A 23,293-nucleotide genomic window follows, 5' to 3' on the forward strand; every position below is an offset into this window, starting at 1 on the left:
TGGGTGAAACAAATTAATCATTAACGGCCACATATTTTAAGCTATGCAGACAAGATGACTATAGAAATAGAAAAAAGATTAAGAATTGCTTAAGGACAGTTCAGAAAAATGAAAACTGTCTAAATTGACTAAAATAATCAAAACACAACTCTCTAAAAAACAAAAACCCACTGCCTGTTTTTAACTGGGAAAATTGAATGGGATATGAATTATAACCTTTTTTTTGTAAATTTTGCTCTTTTTTTTTTCCTTTGGTGGGTCATGGGGCTTGAACTCTAGGCCTAGGCATTGTCCCTGAGCTCTTCAGCTCAAGGAGACCACCTTACTGAGTCCCAGCACCACTTCCAGTTTTCTAGTGGTTAATTGGAGATTATAGAGTCTCATACTTTCATACCTTGGCTGGCTTTGAACCACCCTGATGCTCAGATCTAAGTCTCTTGAGTAGCTAGGGTTACAGGCACGCGCTACCAGTGCCTGGCTAAATTTTGTTCTAAGGAAAATATACTGCAGCTTCAATTTCTTCAACAGTTTGTAGTTTCTTTGTACTTTTTTTTCCTAATGGAGGCAAGTTTGAAAGTACTTATCCTATGAAACTGAGCATTTTAGCCAGGCACTAGTGGCTCATGTCTGTAATCCTAGTTATTCAGGAGGCTGAGATCTGAGGATTATGGTTCAAGGCTAGCCTAGGGAAGAAAGTTTGTAAGACACTTATCTGCAACTAACCACAAAAAGCCAGAAGTGGAGCTGTGACTCAAATGATAGTGTGCTAATCTGGAGTAGAAAGGCTTAGGTTCAAACCCTGGGGCTGGCAAACAACAAAGAGAATTTTATCTTCTTTGACAAATTTACATATCAAGTGGTTTCTTTATTTTTGAAATTGCTATATTTACAGTAATGTCTCTTCTTAAAATTTTACTATTCTGTCATCTGTTTTTTCATAATCAGTTTTTCCAAAATGAACTGAAAACAACTAGGTTGATCACATAATTTTTATTGGTTATTTTCTAGTTCACAAAATTCTTTTTATTACTTCCTCTCTTTGTGTTTTATTGTGCCTGTTGTTTGTTTTCTGTCTTTCGTTTTAGCAATACAGGATTTAAACTCAGGACCTTGATTTTCCTAAGCTAATGCTCTACTACCAGAGGGCCACTCCGGTTGTTATTTTTTTTGTTGTTGTTTGATTTTTTCAGTCCTGGGGCTTGAACTCAGTGCCTGGGCACTGTCTCTGAGCTTCTTTTGCTCAAGGCTAGCATTCTACCACTTGAGCCACATCACCACTTCTGGCCTTTTTGTTGTTTTTTTGTTTTTTGCCAGTCCTGGGCTTGAGCTCAGGGCCTGAGCACTGTCCTTGCACTTTCTCAAGGCTAGAGCTCTACCACTTTAGCCTCAGCACCACTGCCAGCTTTTTTCTATGTATGTGGTTCTCAGGAATCGAATCTGGGTCTTCGTGCATGCTAGGCATGCACTCTACCACTAGGCCAAACTCCCGGACCTGGCCTTTTCTTTTTATGTATTACTGACAAATCAAACCCAGGGCTTCATGCATGCTAGGCAAGCACTCTTACCACTGAGCCACATTTCTAGCACTCCATTTTTTTGTTGTTGCTATTTTGATTTTTGTTGTTGTTGTTGTTTTTTTTTTTGGTCATGGGACTTGAATTCTGGGCCTGGGGACTACCCCTGAGCTCCTCAGCTCAAGGCTATTGCTCTACCCATCCCTTGAGCTACAGCGCCACTTCTGGCTTTCTGGTGGTTAATTGGAGTTAGAAGTCTTACAGATTTTTTTTTTGGGGGGGGGTTAATGGGGGAGTCATGGGGCTTGAACTCTGGCCTGGGCACTGTCCCTGAGCTCTTCAGCTCAAGGCTACCACCCTACTCTTGAGCCACAGCCCTACTTCCAGGTTTTCTAGTGATTAATTGGAGATAAGAGTCTCTCAGCTTTGTATTGTCTGTACTGGCTTTGAACCTTGATCCTCAGATCTCAGCCTCCTGAGTAGCTAGGATTACAGGTGTCTGGCTTTCTCGTTATTTTTATTTTTTTTTTTTGCCAGTCCTGGGCTTGAGCTCAGGGCCTGAGCACTGTCCTTGGACTTTCTCAAGGCTAGAGCTCTACCACTTGAGCCTCAGCACCACTTCCAGCTTTTTTCTATATGTGGTACTGAGGAATCGAACCCGGGTCTTCATGCATGCTAGGCAAGCACTTTAACCACTAGGCCAAACTCCTGGCCCTTTCTCGTTATTTTTGAGATGACATCTCATAAACTTTTCTGCCCAGGCTGGTCTAAAGTGCCAATCATTAACTCTGAGCACCCTGGAAAGCAAGGATTACAGACATGAGCCACCAGTACTCACCCCTGTTTGTTGTTGTTTTGGTTTGTTTTAGTATTCTTAGTTGATATAATTTATTTTCAAAAAGATTTTCAATCTTTTAATTTAATACATGCATTCAAGGTTATAAATTTGCCCATGTCCCTTGCTCATTATGTCTGTCTGTCTGTCTGTCTGTCTGTCTGTCTGTCTCTCTGCCTTTCTTTTTTATCTGGTCCTGAAGCTTGAACTGCCTCTGAGCTTTTTTTTTTTTTGCTCAAGAATAGCACTCTACCACTTCAGCCACAGAGCCACTTCAGCTTTTCTGGGTAGTTTACCCAAGATAAAGAATGTCATGGACTTTCCTGCCCAGTTTAGCTTCAATCTCAGCCTCCTCAGTAGCTAAGATTACAGGTGTGAGCCACCAGTGCCCAGGTGAACTATGTTTCTTGATCCTCCAACTCTAACATAGGGCTTTGCTGGGAATCACTTCTAAGTATGTTTTTTGAAGTGAAGAGAGTCAAAATCTCACTATATAGCCCAGGATGGCCTTGAATTCCTGTACTGAAATGATCCTTGCTTTTGACTTCCCATTGTTGGGCATGTACCACCACACCCAGCTTTGAAAGTACCTTAGAGAAGGGGTGACATTGAACACACAAAAAATGCACTCTTTACCTGATTTACATAACTGTAACCCCATCACTTTTATAAAAATTTTATGTACCCTTTAATTTTTATTACTTTTTTTCTTTTGTTTCTGAGATGAGCTCTCACTATGTTGCTAAGGCTGGCCTCAAATTCCAGGGCCCAAGTGATCCTCCTATCTCAGCCTTCTACACTATGTTTTTTTATCCTTAAAATTTTCTTTCCCGGGGCCAGGAGTTTGGCCTAGTGGTTAAAGTGCTTGCCTAGCATGCATGAAGACCCGGGTTCAATTCTTTGGTACCACATACGTAGAAAAAAGCCGGAAGTGGTGCTGAGGCTCAAGTGGTAGAGCTCTAGCTTTGAGAAAATCCAAGGACAGTGCTCAGGCCCTGAGCTCAAGCCCAGGACTGGCAAGAAACAAACAAACAAACAAAACTTTCTTTCCCCAACTTGTAACATTTTTTATGCTTCTATTCTTTTTTTTAATTGCATTTTATTGTCGGGATAATGTATAGAGGGGTTACCGTTACATTCCTTAGGTACTGGGTACATTGTTTCCTGAACATTGATATCCTTTCTCATGTTTTTGTCCCACTTTCCCTCCCCCTAGTCTTTCCCTTAAAAATTATTTATGGTTTTAATTTCCACTGTTTGCTTCTTGATCATTTACTTCTTTATCATTCTCACACTTTGTCTTCTGAAATAGAGGAGCATTGTTGCTTCTCAATCTGTCCTCTAGCAGGAGTAGAAATCTGTTTACCTGCCGAAGAGACTTTGAATATTGATAACATCACCCAAAAGTCATACAAAACTATCAGCATAGGCAGGCAGACAACAGGCAGCCAACAAAGAGGAGACAGAAGACTGAGTGTGGATCCTGTCATATATGAAGTGTTTTTGCAAACCTTAAATGGTTGGTAGACAAGAGGTTACCCTACCCTGAAAGATGTTTTAGGTTTTTAATTTAGTTTTTAGATGTTTTAAGTTTGTTTTTTATAGTCCTCATCTCAATTTTCCTTTGTCATTCTGGAAAAAATTCAGTTTTGTATACCTTGTTTATGTAATTTTTTACTATCATTTTAATTTTCACTGTTTCCTCTGTGTGTGTGTGTGTGTGTGTGTGTGTGTGTGTGTTTGTGTGTGTGTGATCCTAGGGCTTGAACTCAAGGGCTTGGGGACTGTCCATGAACTTTTGTACTCATAATTAGGATTTTAACACTTGAGCCACAGCTCCACTTCTGGCTTTTTGGCAGTTTATTAGAGATTAACTGGAGATCTTATATGTGTCCCACAGAAACTAGGATTTTTTTTTTTTGTCAGTTGTGGGGCTTGAAGTCTAGGTCTGGATATTGTCCCTGTGCTTTTCAGCTTGAACTCTGGGCCTGGGCATTGGCCCTGTGCTCTTCAGCTCAAAGCTACTACTCTATCACTTGAGCCAAAGTGCCACTTCTCAGAAACTAATTTTATACCCAGTAGCATTTACCTGTAATAATTTTAAAGAAGTTTTTTTTTTTCAGAAAAAAATACAGTATAAGCAGAGCATGGTGGCTCATGCCTGTAATCCTAGCTACTCAGGAGACTGAGATCTGAGGATCAAGGTTCAAAGCCAGCCTGGGCACAAAAGGACCTGAGAGTCTTATCTCCAGTTAACCTCTAGAATATGAGAAGTGGGGCTTGGCTCAAGGGTAGGGTGGTAGCCTTGAGCTTAAGAGCTCAGGGACAGTGCCCAGGCTGAGTTCAACCTCAATGACTCACAAAAAAAAAAAATACAGTATGGATAGAATCGAGAAGGAAAATGAATCTGATTTATTTTTTCCCCCAGACCTGCAGCTTGAACTCAGGACTTGGGCACTGTCCTTGGGCTTTCTCAAGAGTAGAGTTCTACCACTTGAGCCACAGCACCACTTACAGCTTTTCTGTGTATGTGGCACCCAAGAATTGAACTCAGCTCTTCATTCATGCTAGGTGAGCACTCTACCACTAGGCCATGTTCCTGGCCCCATGAACCTGCTTTTAATACATGAAAATTTGGTAAGCACAATCATATAAACTAGATTTTCTACATCAAAAACTCTTTTTTAGTGGGCATAATTTAATTTCGGTCACTGAAGTTAGGGAGTAAATAATACAGTTTTTAAAACACTATAAAACCCTATCCTAGCTCTCAAAGAGCATACAACTCAGCTTTAAAAGTTCGTATATTAAAAAAATAGCTGAGCCACTTATTAGCAGTTTATACCCATAACCCTATTTAGGAGGCTGAAATCTGAGGACACCAGTTAGAAGCCAGCTCAGGCAGGAAAGCTTGTAAGACTCTTTTCCCCAATCAATGATCAGAAAGCTAGAAATAGAGATGTGGTTCACATGGAAGAGAGTAGCCTTAAAAAACAAACAAACAAACTTGCTGAGTATGGTGCCATGTGCCTATAAATCTCAAAACTGAAGAGGCTGAGATATAAGGAAGATTATTAGTTTGAGGGCTTCAACGAAACAAACCAAAAAAAGACAATATAATCTAAAGTCAATATTTGGGCTAAGCTGCATTATATAAATGTAACCACAGAAGACAGCAAAAAGTGACAGATACAACAGGTTGGACATACTGCAACTTTACAGTATAGCAAAATAAGAGGAGAAAGTCACTTCAAGAATATGGCACCAGGGCCGGGAGTTTGGCCTAGTGGTTAAAGTGCTTGCCTAGCATGCATGAAGACCTGGGTTCGATTCCTTGGTACCACATACATAGAAAAAAGCCGGAAGTGGTGCTGAGGCTCAAGTGGTAGAGCTCTAGCCTTGAGAAAGTCCAAGGACAGTGCTCAGGCCCTGAGGTCAAGCCCAGGACTGGCAAAAAAAAAAAAAAAAAAAGAATATGGCACCAGCCAAGGCATAAATATAAAAACTCTCCAGGTCAAACCAACAAAAGCTTCAGATTGATACATTTAAGTCTCAAAAGGGGGAAGGGGGAAGCTGGGCCTGGTGGTTCATATCTGTAATCCTAGCTACTCATGAGGCTGAAATCTGAGGATCTCAGTTCAAAGGAAGCCTGGGCTCTAAAGAGTCTGTGAGACTCTTATCTCCAATTAATCACCAGAAAATCGGAAGTGGTGCTATGGCTCAAAGAGTAGGGCAGTAGTCTTAAGCTGAAAAGCTCAGAGACAGTGCCCAGACCCAGAGTTCAAGTCCCACGACTGATAAAAATGAAAACAAAAACCAAGAATGAAGGTGAATTATGAAAACTCCACAGATAAATGAAAATTTAATAAAATTAGCATGGCACTATGACAGGCTCTGTGTGCTAAAAACAAGTACTGTTTAAGAATAACTTCTGATGTGGGAGATAGGAGGGGAAAACTGGGAAAGAGCAAGGAAAAGGGTGACAGTGTCCAAAAAGACATGGAATATTTACCTCACTTATGCAACTGTTACCTCGCCATATATCACTTCCATAAAAACAATTTAAGAAATTAACAAGCTGGGTGCAGTGGCTCACGTCTGTAATCCTACCTACTCAGGAGGCTGAGATCTAAGGATCACAGTTCAAAGCCAGACTGGGCACAAAAGGACCTGAGCCCCTTATCTCCAATTAAATGAAAAGTGGGGCTTGGCTTAAGGGTAAGGTGGTAGCCTTGAGCTGAAGAGCTCAGAGATAGTGCCCAGGCCTAGAGTTCAAGCCTCATGACCCACAAAAAAAAAAAAAAGAAAGAAAGAAAGAAAGAAATTAACAAGAAAAAAAGCATGTTCTGGTGGCTTACACCTGTCTCTAATCCTAGCTGCTCAGGAGACTGAGCTCTTCGGATCAGATTCAAGCTAGCCTGGGACTTTTGTCCATGAGATTCTTATCTCCAATTGCAGAAAAAGCTGCAAATGGAACAGTTGCTCAAATGGTATAGTGCTAGCCCTGAGCAAAAGGAGCTCAGAGACAGCACCCAGGAGTTCAAGCCCCAGGACTGTCACCCTCCCCCCCCAAAAAAAAAATTAAAAAAAGAAGAGATTGTTTCTGAGGTGGGCATTGGTGGATCACACCTGTAACCCTAGCTACTCAGGAAACTGAGATCTGAGGATCATGGTTGGAAGCCATTCTGGGAAGGAAAGTCTATGAAATTCTTATCTCCAATTAACTTGCAAAAAACAGCCAGAAGTTGAGCTGTGGGTCCCAGGCCCTGAGTTCAAAGCCCCAAGACTAGCACAAAAAAAAAAAAAAAGAGGTCTGAATGCAGGATAGGAGAAGAATGGAAATAAGAAACTCATTTTAACATTTGTATGCCAGTGTAATAAACCACGTTATTTATAGAATCACAGAGCTCAAATTCAGCCAATTCTGCCACATATCACAGACCTAACTCTTTTTAGTACTAAGATGGATGGGGTAAATATAACTGCAACATATTCAAAATCATTTTTCAGGTATATCTTCAATGAATTTGAAAGGTAACTGAGAACTATGTCATGAAAAAGCACTAGTTGCACTGGGGGATGGATGTAGTTATTGGTGGAACACTGTTAGCATGCACAAAGCCCTAGGTTTGATCCCTACAACCATCAGAAGGAAACAAAAGATAGGGAGGGAGGGAGGGAGAGAGGAAAGAAGAAAAAAGAAAAAAGAGAGAACTGCTAATTAATTAATAGAAAACTATTCATACTGTTAGAACTAGAATAATTTAACCAAATTTAGTACATGCACAAATTTTACAGTGCTTATTTCACTAAATATAGCACTATAAACAAATTCAATAAAAAATCCAACATGAAGCTTTCTATATTCTTTTAGAGCCATTACACTATTTACCAAAAGCTACTGCTTGTTTTTTAAACAATTATGAAGTAATTATCTTAAAGTCATACTCTTTATTCATGCAACAATTTCTATATCATCCACATAATAATTTTCATAATTCATATCGCACATTACAAAAAGAAGCTACTCCAAACAACGTCCTTTCTATGAAGCCCTTCTAAAGAGAAGAAATTTGAGAGAAAAAGTCTCAAGTCTATGAAAACCAGGTTACTTACCAGTAACTTGAGTTCTCCTATTGGGTCTTTTCCCTCACAGATCCACCTCTCTTGCCCTTCTGTCCAGCATGAGTCTTCCTGATGGCCATCCACTGGAACTGAGGGGGCATGCAGTACAGATGTATATGTAAGAAAGTGGGGGGCAGGGGTTTGGGAGATGCTAGAGACATGCTTCAGTGCACTTGCTTACCTTCCTGAAATTGGAAATTTCAACGGTTCCTTGGTCCTCGAGGCACTCACAATAACTTCAAAGAATGTGGATCTGTGGAGATTACCCAATGGGAGAACTCCAGTTACTGGTAAGTGATCCAGTTTTTTCTTCTCTATCAGAATAAGAAGATTATTTATTTTAGTTGAGATTACTAACACCTGTAGAACATCAGGAGAAAGATGTTAAGTTCACCAGAGACCTATTATGGATATGGGTGCACATCTTCCTAACCAGTATCAAGAGAAGCTACTGGAATCAGCAACACAACAAAAGTTAAATGTTTTCAGCTTTTTAAAATGTCCAACATGAACCAGGAGTGTGGCCTAGTGGTAGAGTGCTTGCCTAGCATGCACAAAGCCCTAAGTTCGATTCCTTGGTACTACTTACACAGAAAAAAAAAATGGAAGTGGTGCTGCGGCTCAAGTGGTAGAGTGCTAGCCTTGAGAAAAAAACCCAAAGACAGTGCCGAGATCCTCAGTTCACGCCCCAGGACTGGCAGATAGATAGATAGATAGATAGATAGATAGATAGATAGATAGATAATAGATAGATAGATAGATAGATAGATAATAAAATGATAAAATGTCCAACATAATGACTGCAGTATTTTGGCACACAACAGTATCGGCTATCAAACTATTTCACTATGTCTTCAGTATTAGTACAGGAATAAATAGTTGCATTAAACCTACCATTTCTTAAAATTGTTAGCCATTAGTGTGGCTTATATGAAATTATATATAGTTGCCATGGGTGGCTAATGATGTTCTTAAACTTTAAAAGTATCAATATATTTCCTATTTATCACTCCATAAAAGTCTTAATCATTTATTTTTCAGCTCAAGCTTGTAATCCTAGCTACTCAGGAGGCTGGGATCCTAAGGATATAGTTATAAGTCACCCAAGGAAGAAAAGTTTATGAGATTCCATCTCCAATTAATCATCAAAAAGGCATGCTGCAAGCATGGATCAAGTGACAGGGTACCAAGCCCAAGTAAGCAAGCCAAAAGTAAGCACAAAGTTTTGAGTTCAAACCCTGGTACCAGAAAACAAACAGAATAGGACAAAATTCTCCATACTCCATAAATCACCATTCTACTTCACAAATTCTAATGAAATCTTATATTCCATTCTTATTAATTTGTATTTAATAAAGAATGACAGTATACTTGCCAAGATTTTTGCTAGATTCTTATTTAGTTTTAGGATTCCAATTGTTCTATATATTATATCCATTTTTCTACAAATCTGACTGTTTAGGTATACTACTACTAATGAATATCTTTACTTCTAAGTGGCTCATTTATTAACCAGGGTAGTACACTGCTATGAGCTTGATGCGATTTAATGTGTCCCAAAGAAAGGTTCCTGAGCTGAAAGTTTGGTTCTCAGTGAGAAGCAATGGAAGCACTAAGAGGTAGGACCCAGTGGAAAGGAAAACAGTCACTGGAAGTGTCATTCTCAGACGGCGAAGTTATTATAAAAAAAAATTGTTTTAAGAGCAAGACTGGCCTTTCCCCAATCTCTGGCATTGTCTCAGAATGTGATATTTTTGTGCACCTGATCCTAACACTATGATGTCATTCACCACGAGGTCCTTACAGGAGACCAAAGAGATCATCTGGCTGAACAGTAACTGTCAGAACATGAGATTTCAACCTAAAATTGAAATAAACTTTTTTTCATTATCAAGTATCCCACTTCAGACATTTTGTTACAGCAGCAGGTTAACAGGATTGATACACAATTCCCATTTCTTATTGTAATAATAAAGATAAATATCCCATGCCTGTAATACCAACATTGGGCTAAGGCAGGAGGACTACAAGTTTGAAACCTTCCTGGCTGCCCAGCAAGACCTTATATGAGAGAGAGAGAGAGGTGGGAGGAGAAGGGGGAGGGAGGGAGTGGAAGAGGGAGAGGAAGCGAGCACTTTAAAAGGTCCATATGAGATATGTTATGTTTTTAGTTAACTAGAGTATTCCTTCACTTGTAGAGTTAACTGAAGAATATTTATTTACATGGCACAAGAAAATACTGCTACTATTTGGATTATAGGTACAGTAATTCAAACATTTTTTCTTAATAGTATAAGCTAGGATAAACTATGTCATTTATAAACTAAATGGTAATTTTCTTTTTTCTCTCTCCTACTTGAGCCATGTCTCCAGTTTCTCTCCCTCCCCACTTCCTCTTTTTCTGTCCCGTTCACTCATTTTGTTGTTGTTGTTGTTGTGTTTTAGTCTGTTGTGGGGCTTTAACTCTGGGCCTGGATGCAGTCCTTGAGCTCTTTAGCTGAAGGCTACCACACTATCCTTTGAGCCACAGCACCACTTCCTGTCCCATTCACTCATGAGTATCTAGTAATTGGACGAAAGGTTTCATTGTGGTATTTCCATACATGCATGCAATGTACTCTGTTGAAATTTACCCCCTCTATTCTTTTCTTAACCTTTTAAAAATAATTTTAACCAATCTTCATTATTCTGCTTTCATACATGTGTTGTAAGTATTTACTCTGCTTTGGGGACAGATCTCACTACCCTTGCCTGGGCTGGCCTTAGCCTCTGTATCCTCCTGCCCCCAACTCCCAGAGAGCTGGGACTATAGGCTTATGCCATCATGTCCAGCCTCCAGTTTTCAGATTTTATTTTTAGCAAATGTTGCCTCCATTTACATTTAAAATACAAACTTAGAATCAAATACATTGCATATGAAAATCAAAATATCTTTCCAGTGAGGCTGTGGTAACTCACGTATATAATCCGAGCTGCTGAGGAGGCTGTAATCTGAGGATCACATTTCAAAGCCAGCCCAGGCAGTAGTAAGACTCTTATCTCCAGCAAAAAGTCAGAAGTAGAGTATGGCTCAAACGGTAGAGTGCCAGCTCAGCCAGAGAGGGAGAACTTGAGTTTAAGAACCAATGCCAGAATAAAAATAAAATTAAATAAACTCTAATGCTCTATGAGACAATATTTCTTTACTTTTTTCTTCTTATTTTTTTCTTTTTTCTTTCCCTTATGGTTTATCTCCTGTTGTTGTTGTATCTGACTTTGGTACCTGATGTATTGTATGTTCATTTATTTTCTTATTTGAATTAGGGAAGGGAAAGGGAAAAACAAGATGAGTCAAAGGTCAAAGGATGAACCAGTGCAACAGCAATATTCACAAGACAATATATACTCTACTTGGGAAGGGTGGGAAGAGGAAAAGTGGAAGGAAAAACGTGGGAAGGGGTAACAATGCTCAAAAAGTAATATACCTTATGAATGTAACTGTGACCCCTTTATTTATCACTATGATATTTTTTTAAAAAACTTGAAAATATTTTAAGGGAATCAAAGGGAAACTTAAAGACAGACTGGCACTGAAAAATTTATTTTGTTGTTGTTATCTTTTCATAAACTCAACTAAGATTTTGTGTCTGTGTGTGTGATCAAGGTTGAGCCTAGGACTTCATGCATACATGTTACAACTTCAGCCTAAAATGGATTATCAAAAGACCTCAGAAGAAAAAATATGTTCAGAGACTAGGATACTTTGATTAAAAGTATCTTGTATGTGACTCTTAACAATAAGCTCATCAAGAAACTGGCATTCCTTAGTAATCAAACCAAAATAAAACATTTTACTAAGGAAAAGCTGCCTCACAAAGTTAACATGAGCTGGGCACGGGTGGCTCACACCTACAATCCTAGCTACTGAGAAGGCTGAGATCTGAGAATTGAGGCTAGAAGCCAGACTGGGCAGGAAACTCTGTAAGACTCTTATCTCCAATAAATTACTCAAAAAAGCCCGAAGTAGCATTGTGGCTCAAGTGGTAGAATGCTCACCTTGAGCAAAAGAAGTTCAGGGATAGTGCCCAGGATCAAAACTCAAGCTCCAGGACCAGAACAACAACAATTAACATGAACTTATGAAGAATCTGTTTTGCTTAGAATGTGATAAATAACCTTTACTTCCACAACTACCCATGGTTTGACTATTACAATGGGTTTTGATGAATTTGCAGGTAGATTAGATTGGGAATTCTGTCAACAGTGTAACCAAGTTTAACATCATATACTTGTGTTTGTATATATTTAAGTGACATCACTGATGGTTCAAATAAGAATTGTGTATAAATACACACAAAGATAAACAGATATATGACTGAGCTGAATTTTCAATTAACCCAAATAAGACTTTTTTTTAAAAAACTATAAATTAACCTACTAAAGGATATTATTTAGAGAAATTGCATTGTTTTGTTTTGTTTTTAGGTCTGTTAGTCCATCATAGGTAAAGTGCAGAATCTTGCATGATCTTCTTTTTTTTAGTATGACCTTTTACTATCATTATCACCCAAAGGAGAAGAGCTTTAGAGGTCATATGAGTTATAAACTGACACTAGAAGATGGATAGTTTGCCTTTTTTTGTATAAAATATAATCTATTAGGTTGATTGTATCTTACACCCTATTATACTTATATATAATTCCATGTATACTTACATTCCTCCAAAGTCCCGCAAATTATAAATATCATCTAATTTCCTAATCAAAAATCTCCTTTTGGGGCCAAGAGTTTGTGCTTGCCTAGCATACACAAAGACCCCAGTTTGATTCCCTTGTCCCACATACATAGAAAAAAAGCAGTAGTAGTTCTGTGGCTTAAGTGGCAGAGCTCTAGCCTTGAGAAAGCCTAAGGACAGTAGTCAGGCCCTGAGTTCAAGCCCCAGGAGTAGCAAAGAAATAAAAAGAAGAAAAGAAAAAGAAAATCTCCTTTCTCTCAAGTTTCATTCCATGACTTCTTCCCAGCCCCCCCAAAATAAACTTTTTAAAAACAACACTATTTACCCAACACTATTTTCTTATTTATCCATTTATCTAGATGAAAGATGGTAAAACTGCATTCATTTCTAAAATGAAAAATGTGACAACAGAACCCAGTTCACAGAATAATTGTGGGAATTAATTCACATAAGTAAATTATTTAGAAATAATACCCAGAAACTAGCCATATATCACAACCATCCAGAAACAGTATTATCTTCTAGTTATTTTATCTCAAAATAACAACAATACCGACAAAAAAAATGTTGAATGTTATATCTTGGTGATAGAGGCCTTCCCTAACATGTTTGAGGTCTAGGGTACAATCCCTAGAAACACACACACACACACACACACACACACACACACACACACACACTGAACTACTACAGTACCAGTACCACTAAATATTAATAATTTTTAAAATACATATAGTTTAAATAGAGTTCATGAAACATTCTATACAGTTACTAGGTAAATTACTCTTACCATTGTAATCATCCTATAAACCATCAATTTGGATTTACTTTTTAGTAAAGAGACTTTAAAATTACTAGACACATTTGTGCAAGTTGTTTCCATGTTCTAATACCTGATTTTTTTTTTTCCGTACTGGGATTTAAATTCAGGGCCTTGTGCTTCCTATGCAGGTATTCTATCACTGTGACATACCCCTACTCCATTTTTGTGCTGGCTTTTGAGACAGCTTGCTTCCTGTCCAGGTGTATTTCTAGACTGAGATTTACCAAATGGGGCTTCCTATCGTTGGAAGCATTACAGGCATATGCCACTACATCCAACTCCTAGTTGAGAATCCTGTATTACCTGGTTCTGGGTTAGTATTAAACCAAGATCCTGCTGATTGCAGCCTCTTAAATAGCTAGGATTACAGGTGTATGCCACCAGTGTCCAATCCAATCAAGAACTAATAATCAACTGGTTATTCAAACTGCTGACAAGTTCTAAAATGAAAATATAAGAAGCAACACATATCCCTGTTTTTTGATTACTACTGGATGGACAAGGCACTAATATCTAAACTTCTATGAAAAGCCTTTGAAAATGAAAATACTAAGTAGGTAAGTTCTAGCTTCCAGAAGCTAAAACAACTCTCTATTGACCTATTGGACATTTAAAGTTTCCCTTTCAAGAAATATCCTGGGAGTGGGGGGAGGCACAAGGGAACAAAAACATGAGAAGGGGTATCAATGTACAAGAAGTAATGCACCTACTACCTAACAAATGTAACTGTAACCTCTCTATACATTATTCCAACAATAAAAGAAAAGAAAAATCCTACAACAAAGTTTTAAACAGATAAATAATAAAGGCCTTTGCAATTCAGCTGAGCATTGCTTCCTATAAAAGACACTGAAACAAGCACTGAGAATTTTTATTAATAGTATTATAATCATTATTATTAACAAAAAATTACCCTAAATTCACTGTATTTCTTGTATTTACTCATCACCAAAAAGTACAATGGCAAGATGGATTTAAACTGAAACGTGGTTCACAGACTTGGTCCCAGACGACAGTCCAGGAAGGTTGAAAGAAACAAAACCAACATATTTTTAATGCACTATGTAAATACCATCATCACTTTTTTTGTATAGAACACTTTAAGTATAAGAGCATTTATTGCAGCCTAGGGACAAGGGAACACATTTTGAGAGCGATAATGCCTGAACAATACTAAAGAAAGAAAACTATAGGACATAGGGAGTTAGGGCATGATACTGAAAAGGACACAGTGACAGTGATGGGTGGGGGGAGGGGAAGAACATACTCACGCAAATAAAAAAAAAGTAAGTCAAAACAGAAATCCCGCTGGTTTAGGTGAACCATCCTTAAATCTGACACACTATTTACTGCTATACTAGCACGGTATATCCTAGATGTCAAAGCATACTGTTTTAGCCCAAGTATTTATTTGATTGTAAACATCTGGATATTGAGAGGTGTAAGTCATTAATGGATTCTCATTCACTGTCATTCTCTTTCTCCCATGTATTACATACACAGGGTAGGAAAGAAGGGGAAGTAAAAATAAAGGTATCCTTGAAGCAATTTATGGAAAATGTCATTTTCAGTAGAAAATACTTTTATCCTATGCTCTGGTTTTTATTAACTATTCCACTATAACCTAAATGTTTCACAAAGTAAGTATTGCTATACCCCTAAGTATATGTCTATGTTTGTCATTACATCACCACTTGGATATTTGATTGCTGTTAACTTGCTGTTGGGGGGGGGGTACTGAGGTTTGAAATCTGGGAGTTCACTTGACAAATACTGTACTACTTGATCCATGCCTCCATCTCCTTTTTACCTTGGTTATTTTCAAATTAAAGAGTCTCACTTTATTCAGGGACCAGCCTGGACTATGACTTCTATTGTGCTCCCCTGTGTTGCTGGAGATGACAGGTACACCCTACTGCACCCAGCCATAGTTCTTCCTCCTTACCTGGGATAATAGCCACTGGAACTCCCCCCATCCCATACACACATTGGAACATTTTTATGATCAGTCTGGCCTAGAACTGTGATCCCTGATATCCATTATTCAAGCAGCTTAGATTATAGGGTAGAGGCACCAAGTCTTGTTCTAGCCTGTTTTTTTTTTTTTTTTCTCTTTTGTCAGTTGTAGGGCTTGAACTCTTGGTCTGGGTGCTGCAGCCTCTACCACTTGAGACACAGTGCCACTTCTGGTTTTCTGGTAGTTAATTGAAGATAAGAATCTCATAGACTATCCTGTGGGGACTGGCTTCGAATGGTGATCCTGAGATCTCAGCTTCCTGAATAGCTAAGATTGTATGTGTGAGCCATCAGCACCCAGCAAATCAGACAGTTTCATAGACTAAGAATATGAATATATAATAAAGTCCCACATAAGTGTAAGAGAACAAGATTACACTAAAATGTAAGCTATACTACTGAAAACTGGTAACAAAGAAATACATAATTTGATGACATTCAAATTTAATATATATTTCATTTGTTAAATTGTGCGACTTCTTATTAATTATGTGGCTCTGAGCCTTTCTAGCCTAGACCTTAAAAAAAAAAGGGCAAATGTGACTAAGAAAATGAGTAGGTAAAAGAAAAAGACACAGAGAAGGAGGGATGAAAAGCTTCACAAGAAAGCTTCAAATCTTGAACAAGGCAAAAACTAATCAATCAAGCTAGCCTATGCTAAACAGAATGGTAAGAACAGGTTAATGACTGTCAAGATTTTGCCACACAGGTTTATTAAATAAGAAATGTTTAATCCTGGGGGGTGGAGGGAAGCAGTAGCCTGAAAAAGCCCAAGGACAGTGCTCAGGCCCTGAGTTCCTGCCCAAGCCTGACTTTAAAAAAAAAAAAAAAGAAAAAAAAAAAAGGAGATTATTTTCTTTTATGGCAGTACTAGAGTTTGAACCGAAGCTTGCTAGGTAGGACTCTACCATTTGAACCATGCCCATAGCCATCATTTGCTTTAGTTACTTTTCAGACAAGGTTGCCTATGCCCAGGATGGCTTTGAACCATTATCCTCCTGATATCTGCCTGGAGTTGCTCAGATTAAATATATGCACCACTACTCTTTATCTATTATAAAATTATCTTATTTTCCAAAGATAACTGTCTAAAATATTCTCTCTTTCTTTTTTTTGTCAGTACTGGGTCTTGAACTTAGGGCCTGGGTACCATCCCATAGCTTTTACATTGAAAGTTAATGCTCTATGAATTGAACCACACCCCACTTCCAGATTTTTTGTTTTTTTGATATTTAATTGGAGGTAAGAATCTCATGGATTTTCCTGCCAGAATTGAGTTCGAACTGGTGTTCTCAGATCTCAGGATTCTAAGTACAAGCCATAAGAGCCAGGTGCATACACACACACACACACACATATATATTTAATCTCTCTTTTTTGCCAGTGCTGGGGCTTGAACTCAGGCCTAAACACTGTCCTTGGTCTTTCTCAAGGCTAGAGGTCTATCACTTGAGCCACAGTACCAGCTCTGGCTTTTTCTATATATGTGATACTGAGGAATCAAATCTGGGTCTTTGTGCATGCTAAGTAAGCACTCTACCAGTAGGCCAAACTCCCATACCATATTTTTTAGAGTAATTTATTTTGTGGCCAGACTAGCCTCAAATCCATGATCAGGAGCTCCTGTTCTGAGCCTCCCAAGTGCTGATATTCTAGTGTGCTCCATCATGCCCAACACATTGGGATTTCTTAAGTATTAAATATATATATATACACATATATTTATATATATGTAGCAATACAAACCATCTGACATATATTTGTCAGAGACCAGACAAATATATGTCAGATATGGTAGAAAATTTTAGACTACTAAAATCCTCCATTACATAGTAACTAATATCCTAAAAACACCAGTCAGTCAGGCACCAATGGCTCATGCCTGTGATGAGGCTGAGATCTGAGGATTATGGTTCAAAGCCAGCCCAGGCAGGGACTTACCTCAAATTAACCATCAGAGAACCACAGTGGAGCTGTGGCTCAAAATAGTAGCGCACTAGCTTTGGGTGAAAAAGTTCAAGAACAGTGCCCAGGCCCTGAGTTAAAGCCCCATGACCAAATAATAAAAAATTACAAACAACAACAACAGTTTCTCTAGCCAATATATCCATATTCTATAGATACATACAGAGGGAAGAAAGGGAGAGAGAGAGGAGAGAAAGGGAGAAACGAATGCACATTTGTGAGAGCACTTTAACCAGCAATAAAGTAGAAGCTGTTTCAAAAAAGATCACTTGTATGAAACCTCTCAGGAGAGAAGCTTTTCATATTGGAAACTGGCCATAATGCTGAGACATATTTTATCTAAAGTGCTTCACTAACAATGGTTATATTAACTGAATTCACAGTTAATCCAAGAACAAGTCTTCTCCAAAAATTAGCATATGTTGGAAAACATAATTTCAACTCCATCTTGTGCTTGCTTGTTAGCAAGTATGATTTATCTTCTGATTCGGGATTTAAACTCTTAGGATGGCTGGAACTGAGAGTGAGCTACACTTCTGTAGTCTAAGTGTGATTCAAGGTATATGATACATGCCCAGTACACCTGTGCAGAATTCTAGACTTTTGCTCACTACCACTTCTAATACTTCACCATGTACACAGAAAGGTTATTTTCCAAATATGACTTGCATATCCTGTATCAGAATTCCTACTTTCTCAAAAGTTATCTTTTTTTTTTTAACTCAAGACCTGTTTTAATACTCTTATACCTCCTTCAACAAATCTCTACTGAGTAACTACTATTTCCCAGGCACTCTGCCAAGCACCTATGAAAAAGATAATGAAAAATTTCAATTTCTCTTGAACTCACAGCATAGCAAGGAAGAAGATACAGGCACCTAATGAAACTACAGCTTGATAAATGTTTGAATACAAGTAGGAATCATAAATGGACCTTGGAGAACTATTCGGATAACAACAACAACAAAAAAATTGCCGGGTTAACCAAAGAGCCGACTCTTGTAAGTCATCTCCTCTCTCATTTCAGTGCTGATACAGCACAGGACTGAGTGGGAGAAGCAGCAGGAAATGAGGCTACACAGGTTGTTTAAACATCATTATAACCTTGAATATCATGCTCAGGAGCTCATCATTTATTCAGCAGCATTTGAGATGCTTGAATTTTTTTTTTAATATGTAAAGACCAATAACTGGTTTCAAAGACAAGATGTTAGCTTTCAGGGATGCTCATGGAAAAAAAATGATAGGGGCTTCTGAATTGTAACACATTAAACTGGAAAAAGGATAGCTTTAAGACAATCTAGAAAAAGACTGTACATGAGTGACAATAGAATCAAAGCTGAGACAATGATGGTTTGTAGCTTAGGTTCCGGAAAGGAGTTTATAACACATCAAGAAAGGTATACAGAAGTCAGACATGGTTAAGCAGCGATTTAACTTTAGAAACTTACTAGGAAATAGGAATGACAAGGAAATAGTGTTTTGACTTAAAAGACACCAACATGAGGCCAGGAGTGTAGCCTACTGGTAGAGTGCTGGCCTAGCATACACAAAGTCCTGGGTTTTGATTCCTCGGTATTACATAATCAGAAAAAGCCAGAAATGGTTCTGTGGCTCAGGTGGTAGAGCATTAGCCTGGAGAAAGCTCAAGGACTGAGGAAGCCTCAGGACTGGGGGTTGGAGGAAGACACCAACACAAAGTACCACAGAGGTGACACTAAAAGACTGAGATTAGGCCACTAAGTTTAATAAGGTATCTGATTTGTTCTGAGAGACAAGGCATACAGAAAAAAATAAAGGAAAGAAAGAGTGTCTTCTAACAGCCAATCCACTGTCTACAGAAACTCATGTGAGTAAAACCCTGGAACATTAAGTAGTTCACAAACATTTTGATCTCAACATATCTTTACACTCTTAAATTTTAAAGAGATTTTTGTTTATGTGAGTCATATATAGTTATTATGCTAGAAATAAAAGCAAGAACCAGGAATTCAGTTCAGTAGTAGGATAATTGCTTAGTATGCATGAGGCCTGGGGTTCTATCCCCAGCAACACAAAAAGTAAACATACATATTAGTTCATTTTAAAAATAATAACCAGCCAGGACTAGAGGCTTATGCCTATAACCATAGCTACTCAGGAGGCTAAGATTTGAGGATCATGATTCAAAGGCAGCTTGGGCAGGAGAGACTAGGAGATTCTCATGTCTATCTCCAATTAATTACCAGAAAACCAAAGTGGATCTTTGGCTCAAAGTGGCAGAGCACTAGTCTTGCGCAAGACAACTTAGGGATAATACCCAGGCATTGAGTTCAAGCTCCATGATCAACAAAAACTAATTAACAAATAAGAATAAGCCAGGCATGGTGGGTACATACCTGTAATCCTCGCACCTAGGAGGCAGGAGGAACATGAGTTCAAGGCAAGCCTGGGCTACATAATGAAATCCTGCCCTTTTTTTTTTTTTTTTTTTTTGCCAGTCCTGGTCTTGAGCTCAGGGCCTGAGCACTGTCCTTGGACTTTCTCAAGGCTAGAGCTCTACCACTGGACCCTCAGCACCACTTCCGGCTTTTTCTATATATGTGGTACCAAGGAATCGAACCCGGGTCTTTCATGCATGCTAGGCAAGCACTTTAACCACTAGGCCAAACTCCCGGCCCAAAATCCTGCCTTTTTGTTTTTTTAATTGTAAAAGAGATTTGCAGAGGGGTTACAGTTACATAAGTCAGGTAATGACTATATTTCTTTTTCTTTCTTTCTTTTCTTTTTTTTTTTTTGCCAGTCCTGGGCTTGAGCTCAGGGCCTGAGCACTGTCCTTAGACTTTCTCAAGGCTAAAGATCTACCACTTGAGCCTCAGCACCATTTCTGGCTTTTTTCTAAGTATATGGTACCGAGGAATAGAACCCGGGTCTTCATGCATGCTAGGCAAGCACTCTACCACTAGGCCATCCTCCCGGCCTACTATATTTCTTTATGAACAGTGTCTCCTCTTCCCTCTTTTTCTCCCAATCTTCCTTTCCCGACCAATCTTCCTTTCCCGACCCCCCAAGTTGTACAGCTGTTCTCAACATAGTGTCTTGTGAGTATCACTGCTACATTAGTTCATCTTTTGTCCCAACCATTTCTGTACTTCCCCCCACCCATCCTCCCCGAAACAAATAAACTTACACACAAGACAAAAAGTACAAAAGTCAAAAACAGCAACAAAGGAGGGAAAAACTCAAAAAGTAAAATAACAAAAAAACCTCTTGGGTAATGGTGGCTCACACCTGCAATCCTACCTACTCAGAAGGCTGAGGAGCTCAGTTCAAAGCCAGCCCAGGCAGGAAATTCTGAGATTCTTATCTCCAGCTAACCATCAGAAAACCAAAGTGGCACTGTGGCTCAAAGTAAAGTGGCAGAGAACTAGCCCTAAGCAGAAGAGCTTAGGTCTGGAGTTTAGCCCCAGGACCACCACCACCACCAAAATAATAATAAAATAATAACAGCAAGAAGTAACTGTAGTTGTAGCAGTAGTAGTGGTGGCACTATGACTTAAATGGTAGAGCCCAACCCTTGAGCACAGAGAGGCTCGGAGGCAGTATCCAGGCCCTGAGTTCAAGCCTGACAACCAACAATAAAATAAAAAACAAAATAAAGTAATAATAATAAACCACATTACAATTTAATCACATGATTTTACAGAAAAATACCAATGCTTTTCAAAAGAAAAACAATTTCCCCTAAATATATCTGGCTTAACAAAAGATATCTAGAATGTCGTATCTGTTTATGCATTCAATTTGTAACAATGTGTTTTTGAGTCCCCCCCCAAAAAAGTATATTTGCACTTCCACAGGCATATAGTTGAAAAACAGATAAAGTATTATAATAGCTTTATTTATTCTATTTATGTTAAGACAAGGTCTCACTTTGTGATCCCAGCTGGTTTTGAACATGGATCCTACTGCTTTCTGGTCCCAAGTGCTGAAATTAAAGCCATTCCTGGCTTTAACAGTTTTTTCATATCACTGTGACTATACTTTTTTTTTTTTGCCAGTCCTGGGGCTTGAACTCATGGCCTGGGCACTGTCCTTGGGTTTTCTTAAGGCTAGCGCTCTACCACTTGAGCCACAGCACCACTTTAAGTTTTTTTCTATGTATGTGGCACCAAGGAATCGAAACCAGGGCTTCGTACATGCTAGGCAAGCACTCTACCACTAGGACAATCTCCTAAAATATACTTCTTTCATAAGGTTCCAAAGGTTTAGTTGCAATGTGAAATCCTGAAACCACATCAGAAGTTTTCATGTTTCCTTTAATGCCCTTTGGTTTTCTGTGTTTTGAACTGAGTATCTATGTGTAGTTTTGTAACATACATAGATACTTAGAAACTACTCGTTCACTGAATGTAACCTTCCAAATATTAATATTTCATGATAAAATATTAGAAGTTTCATCCATAGATATGACCACCAATTAAAATACTTACAAGATGCTGAAAGCCAGTGGCTTATGTCTCAGGAGGCTGAAATCTGAGAAACAAAGTTCAAATCCAGTCCCAGAAGGAAGAGAGACACTAACCAAAAAAGGAAGAAATGGAGCTGTGGGAAAAAAGGTCAAGGACAGCACTGAGGACTGAGTGCAAGCCCCAAGATAGTACTTAGAAGAAAAGCAGACCAAAGACAAAAAGAAAAGAGGAAAAAATAGACAAACAAAATGACAACAATATTCAGAAGCTCCAAAGCTCACTGCTGTGGCTGTTAGCATTCAAAATTTTTACTTGAGGGCCTGGAGTTTGGACTAGTGGTAGAGTGCTTGAATAGAAAAAGCTGTAAGTGGTGCTGTGGCTCAAGTGGTAGAGTTCTAGTCTTGAGAAAGCCCAAGGACAGTACTCAGGCCCTGAGTTCAGGACTGGCAATAAATAAATAAATAAATAAATTTTTACTTGAATAATTTTTTAAAATCCTTGACAACCAGTAATAGCAACTATTTCCATTGCAGTGATAGATTTACCCTATCCACTTTCAAGAAAATATCTACTAAATATCCAAAATTGAATAACCATAGTTTGCTAGGCAATCTTTCAAGTGAAAAAAATTTTCTTTGGAAAATGCAGCTAGCTTTTTTTTGTTGTTTGTTTGTTTGTTTTGCCAGTCCTGGGCTTGAGCTCAGAGCCTGAGCACTGTCCTTGGACTTTCTCAAGGCTAGAGCTTTACCACTTGAGCCTCAGTACCACTTCCAGCTTTTTTTTCTAGTATGTGGTACCAAGGAATCGAACCCAGGTCTTAGTGCATGCTAGGCAAGCACTCTACCGCTAGGCCAAACTCCCACCCCAAAAAGCAGCTAGTTTTTAAAAAGCAGCTACTTTGAACTCTAATAGCTACATAAACATCTTCCTTTTTTTGGAAGCAACCAAAGCAGAAATACTCTGTATAATTCCCATTTCACCAAATGGGAAAGAGGGAGGGTTAATAAAACTAGCAACTGCACTGCTTCATTGAAACTGATGTCATTTGTACCCCATGGGCACCCTGGTATAGACATTTCGGCAGAGCTCTTTTTCTTGTGTCCTGGTTCTGGGGCTTGAATTCAGGGCCTGGACTTTGTCCCTGATCTTCTTTTGCTCAAGGCTAGCAATAGAGGCCACAACTCCACCTCAGGCTTTTTTTTTTTTGTTAAATTAGAGATGAGTCTCACAATACTGTCTGCCCAGGCTGGTTTTGAATTGTGACCCTCAGATCTCAGCCTCCAGAGCAGGATTATAGGAGTGAGCCACCAGTGTGCCCTGCAGGGCTGTTTCTTTGATTCAGACTAAAGT

The 23,293-nt window shown here is 38.7% G+C and overlaps 1 protein-coding gene across 3 annotated transcripts in view; it reads right to left on the minus strand.

Annotated features, from left to right (window-relative positions):
- The window catches only part of Yaf2 (YY1 associated factor 2), an 81,774-nt gene that overhangs the window by 51,225 nt on the left and 7,256 nt on the right, over positions 1-23,293 (minus strand). The window contains exon 3 of one of the 3 annotated variants that reach the window (XM_090324430.1): positions 8,156-8,227. The exons of 1 other annotated variant lie outside the window; for it this stretch is intronic. In XM_090324430.1, coding sequence (XP_090180556.1) covers positions 8,156-8,227 — 72 coding nt within the window. Of the gene's footprint in view, positions 1-8,155; positions 8,289-23,293 lie in introns of all 3 variants that reach the window. One more of the 3 variants, XM_090324435.1, reaches the window with a different exon arrangement.

Source organism: Megascapheus bottae, chromosome 2, assembly GCF_031878675.1.
Source record: "Megascapheus bottae isolate mThoBot1 chromosome 2, mThoBot2.hap1, whole genome shotgun sequence".
NCBI classification, from domain to species: domain Eukaryota; kingdom Metazoa; phylum Chordata; class Mammalia; order Rodentia; family Geomyidae; genus Megascapheus; species Megascapheus bottae.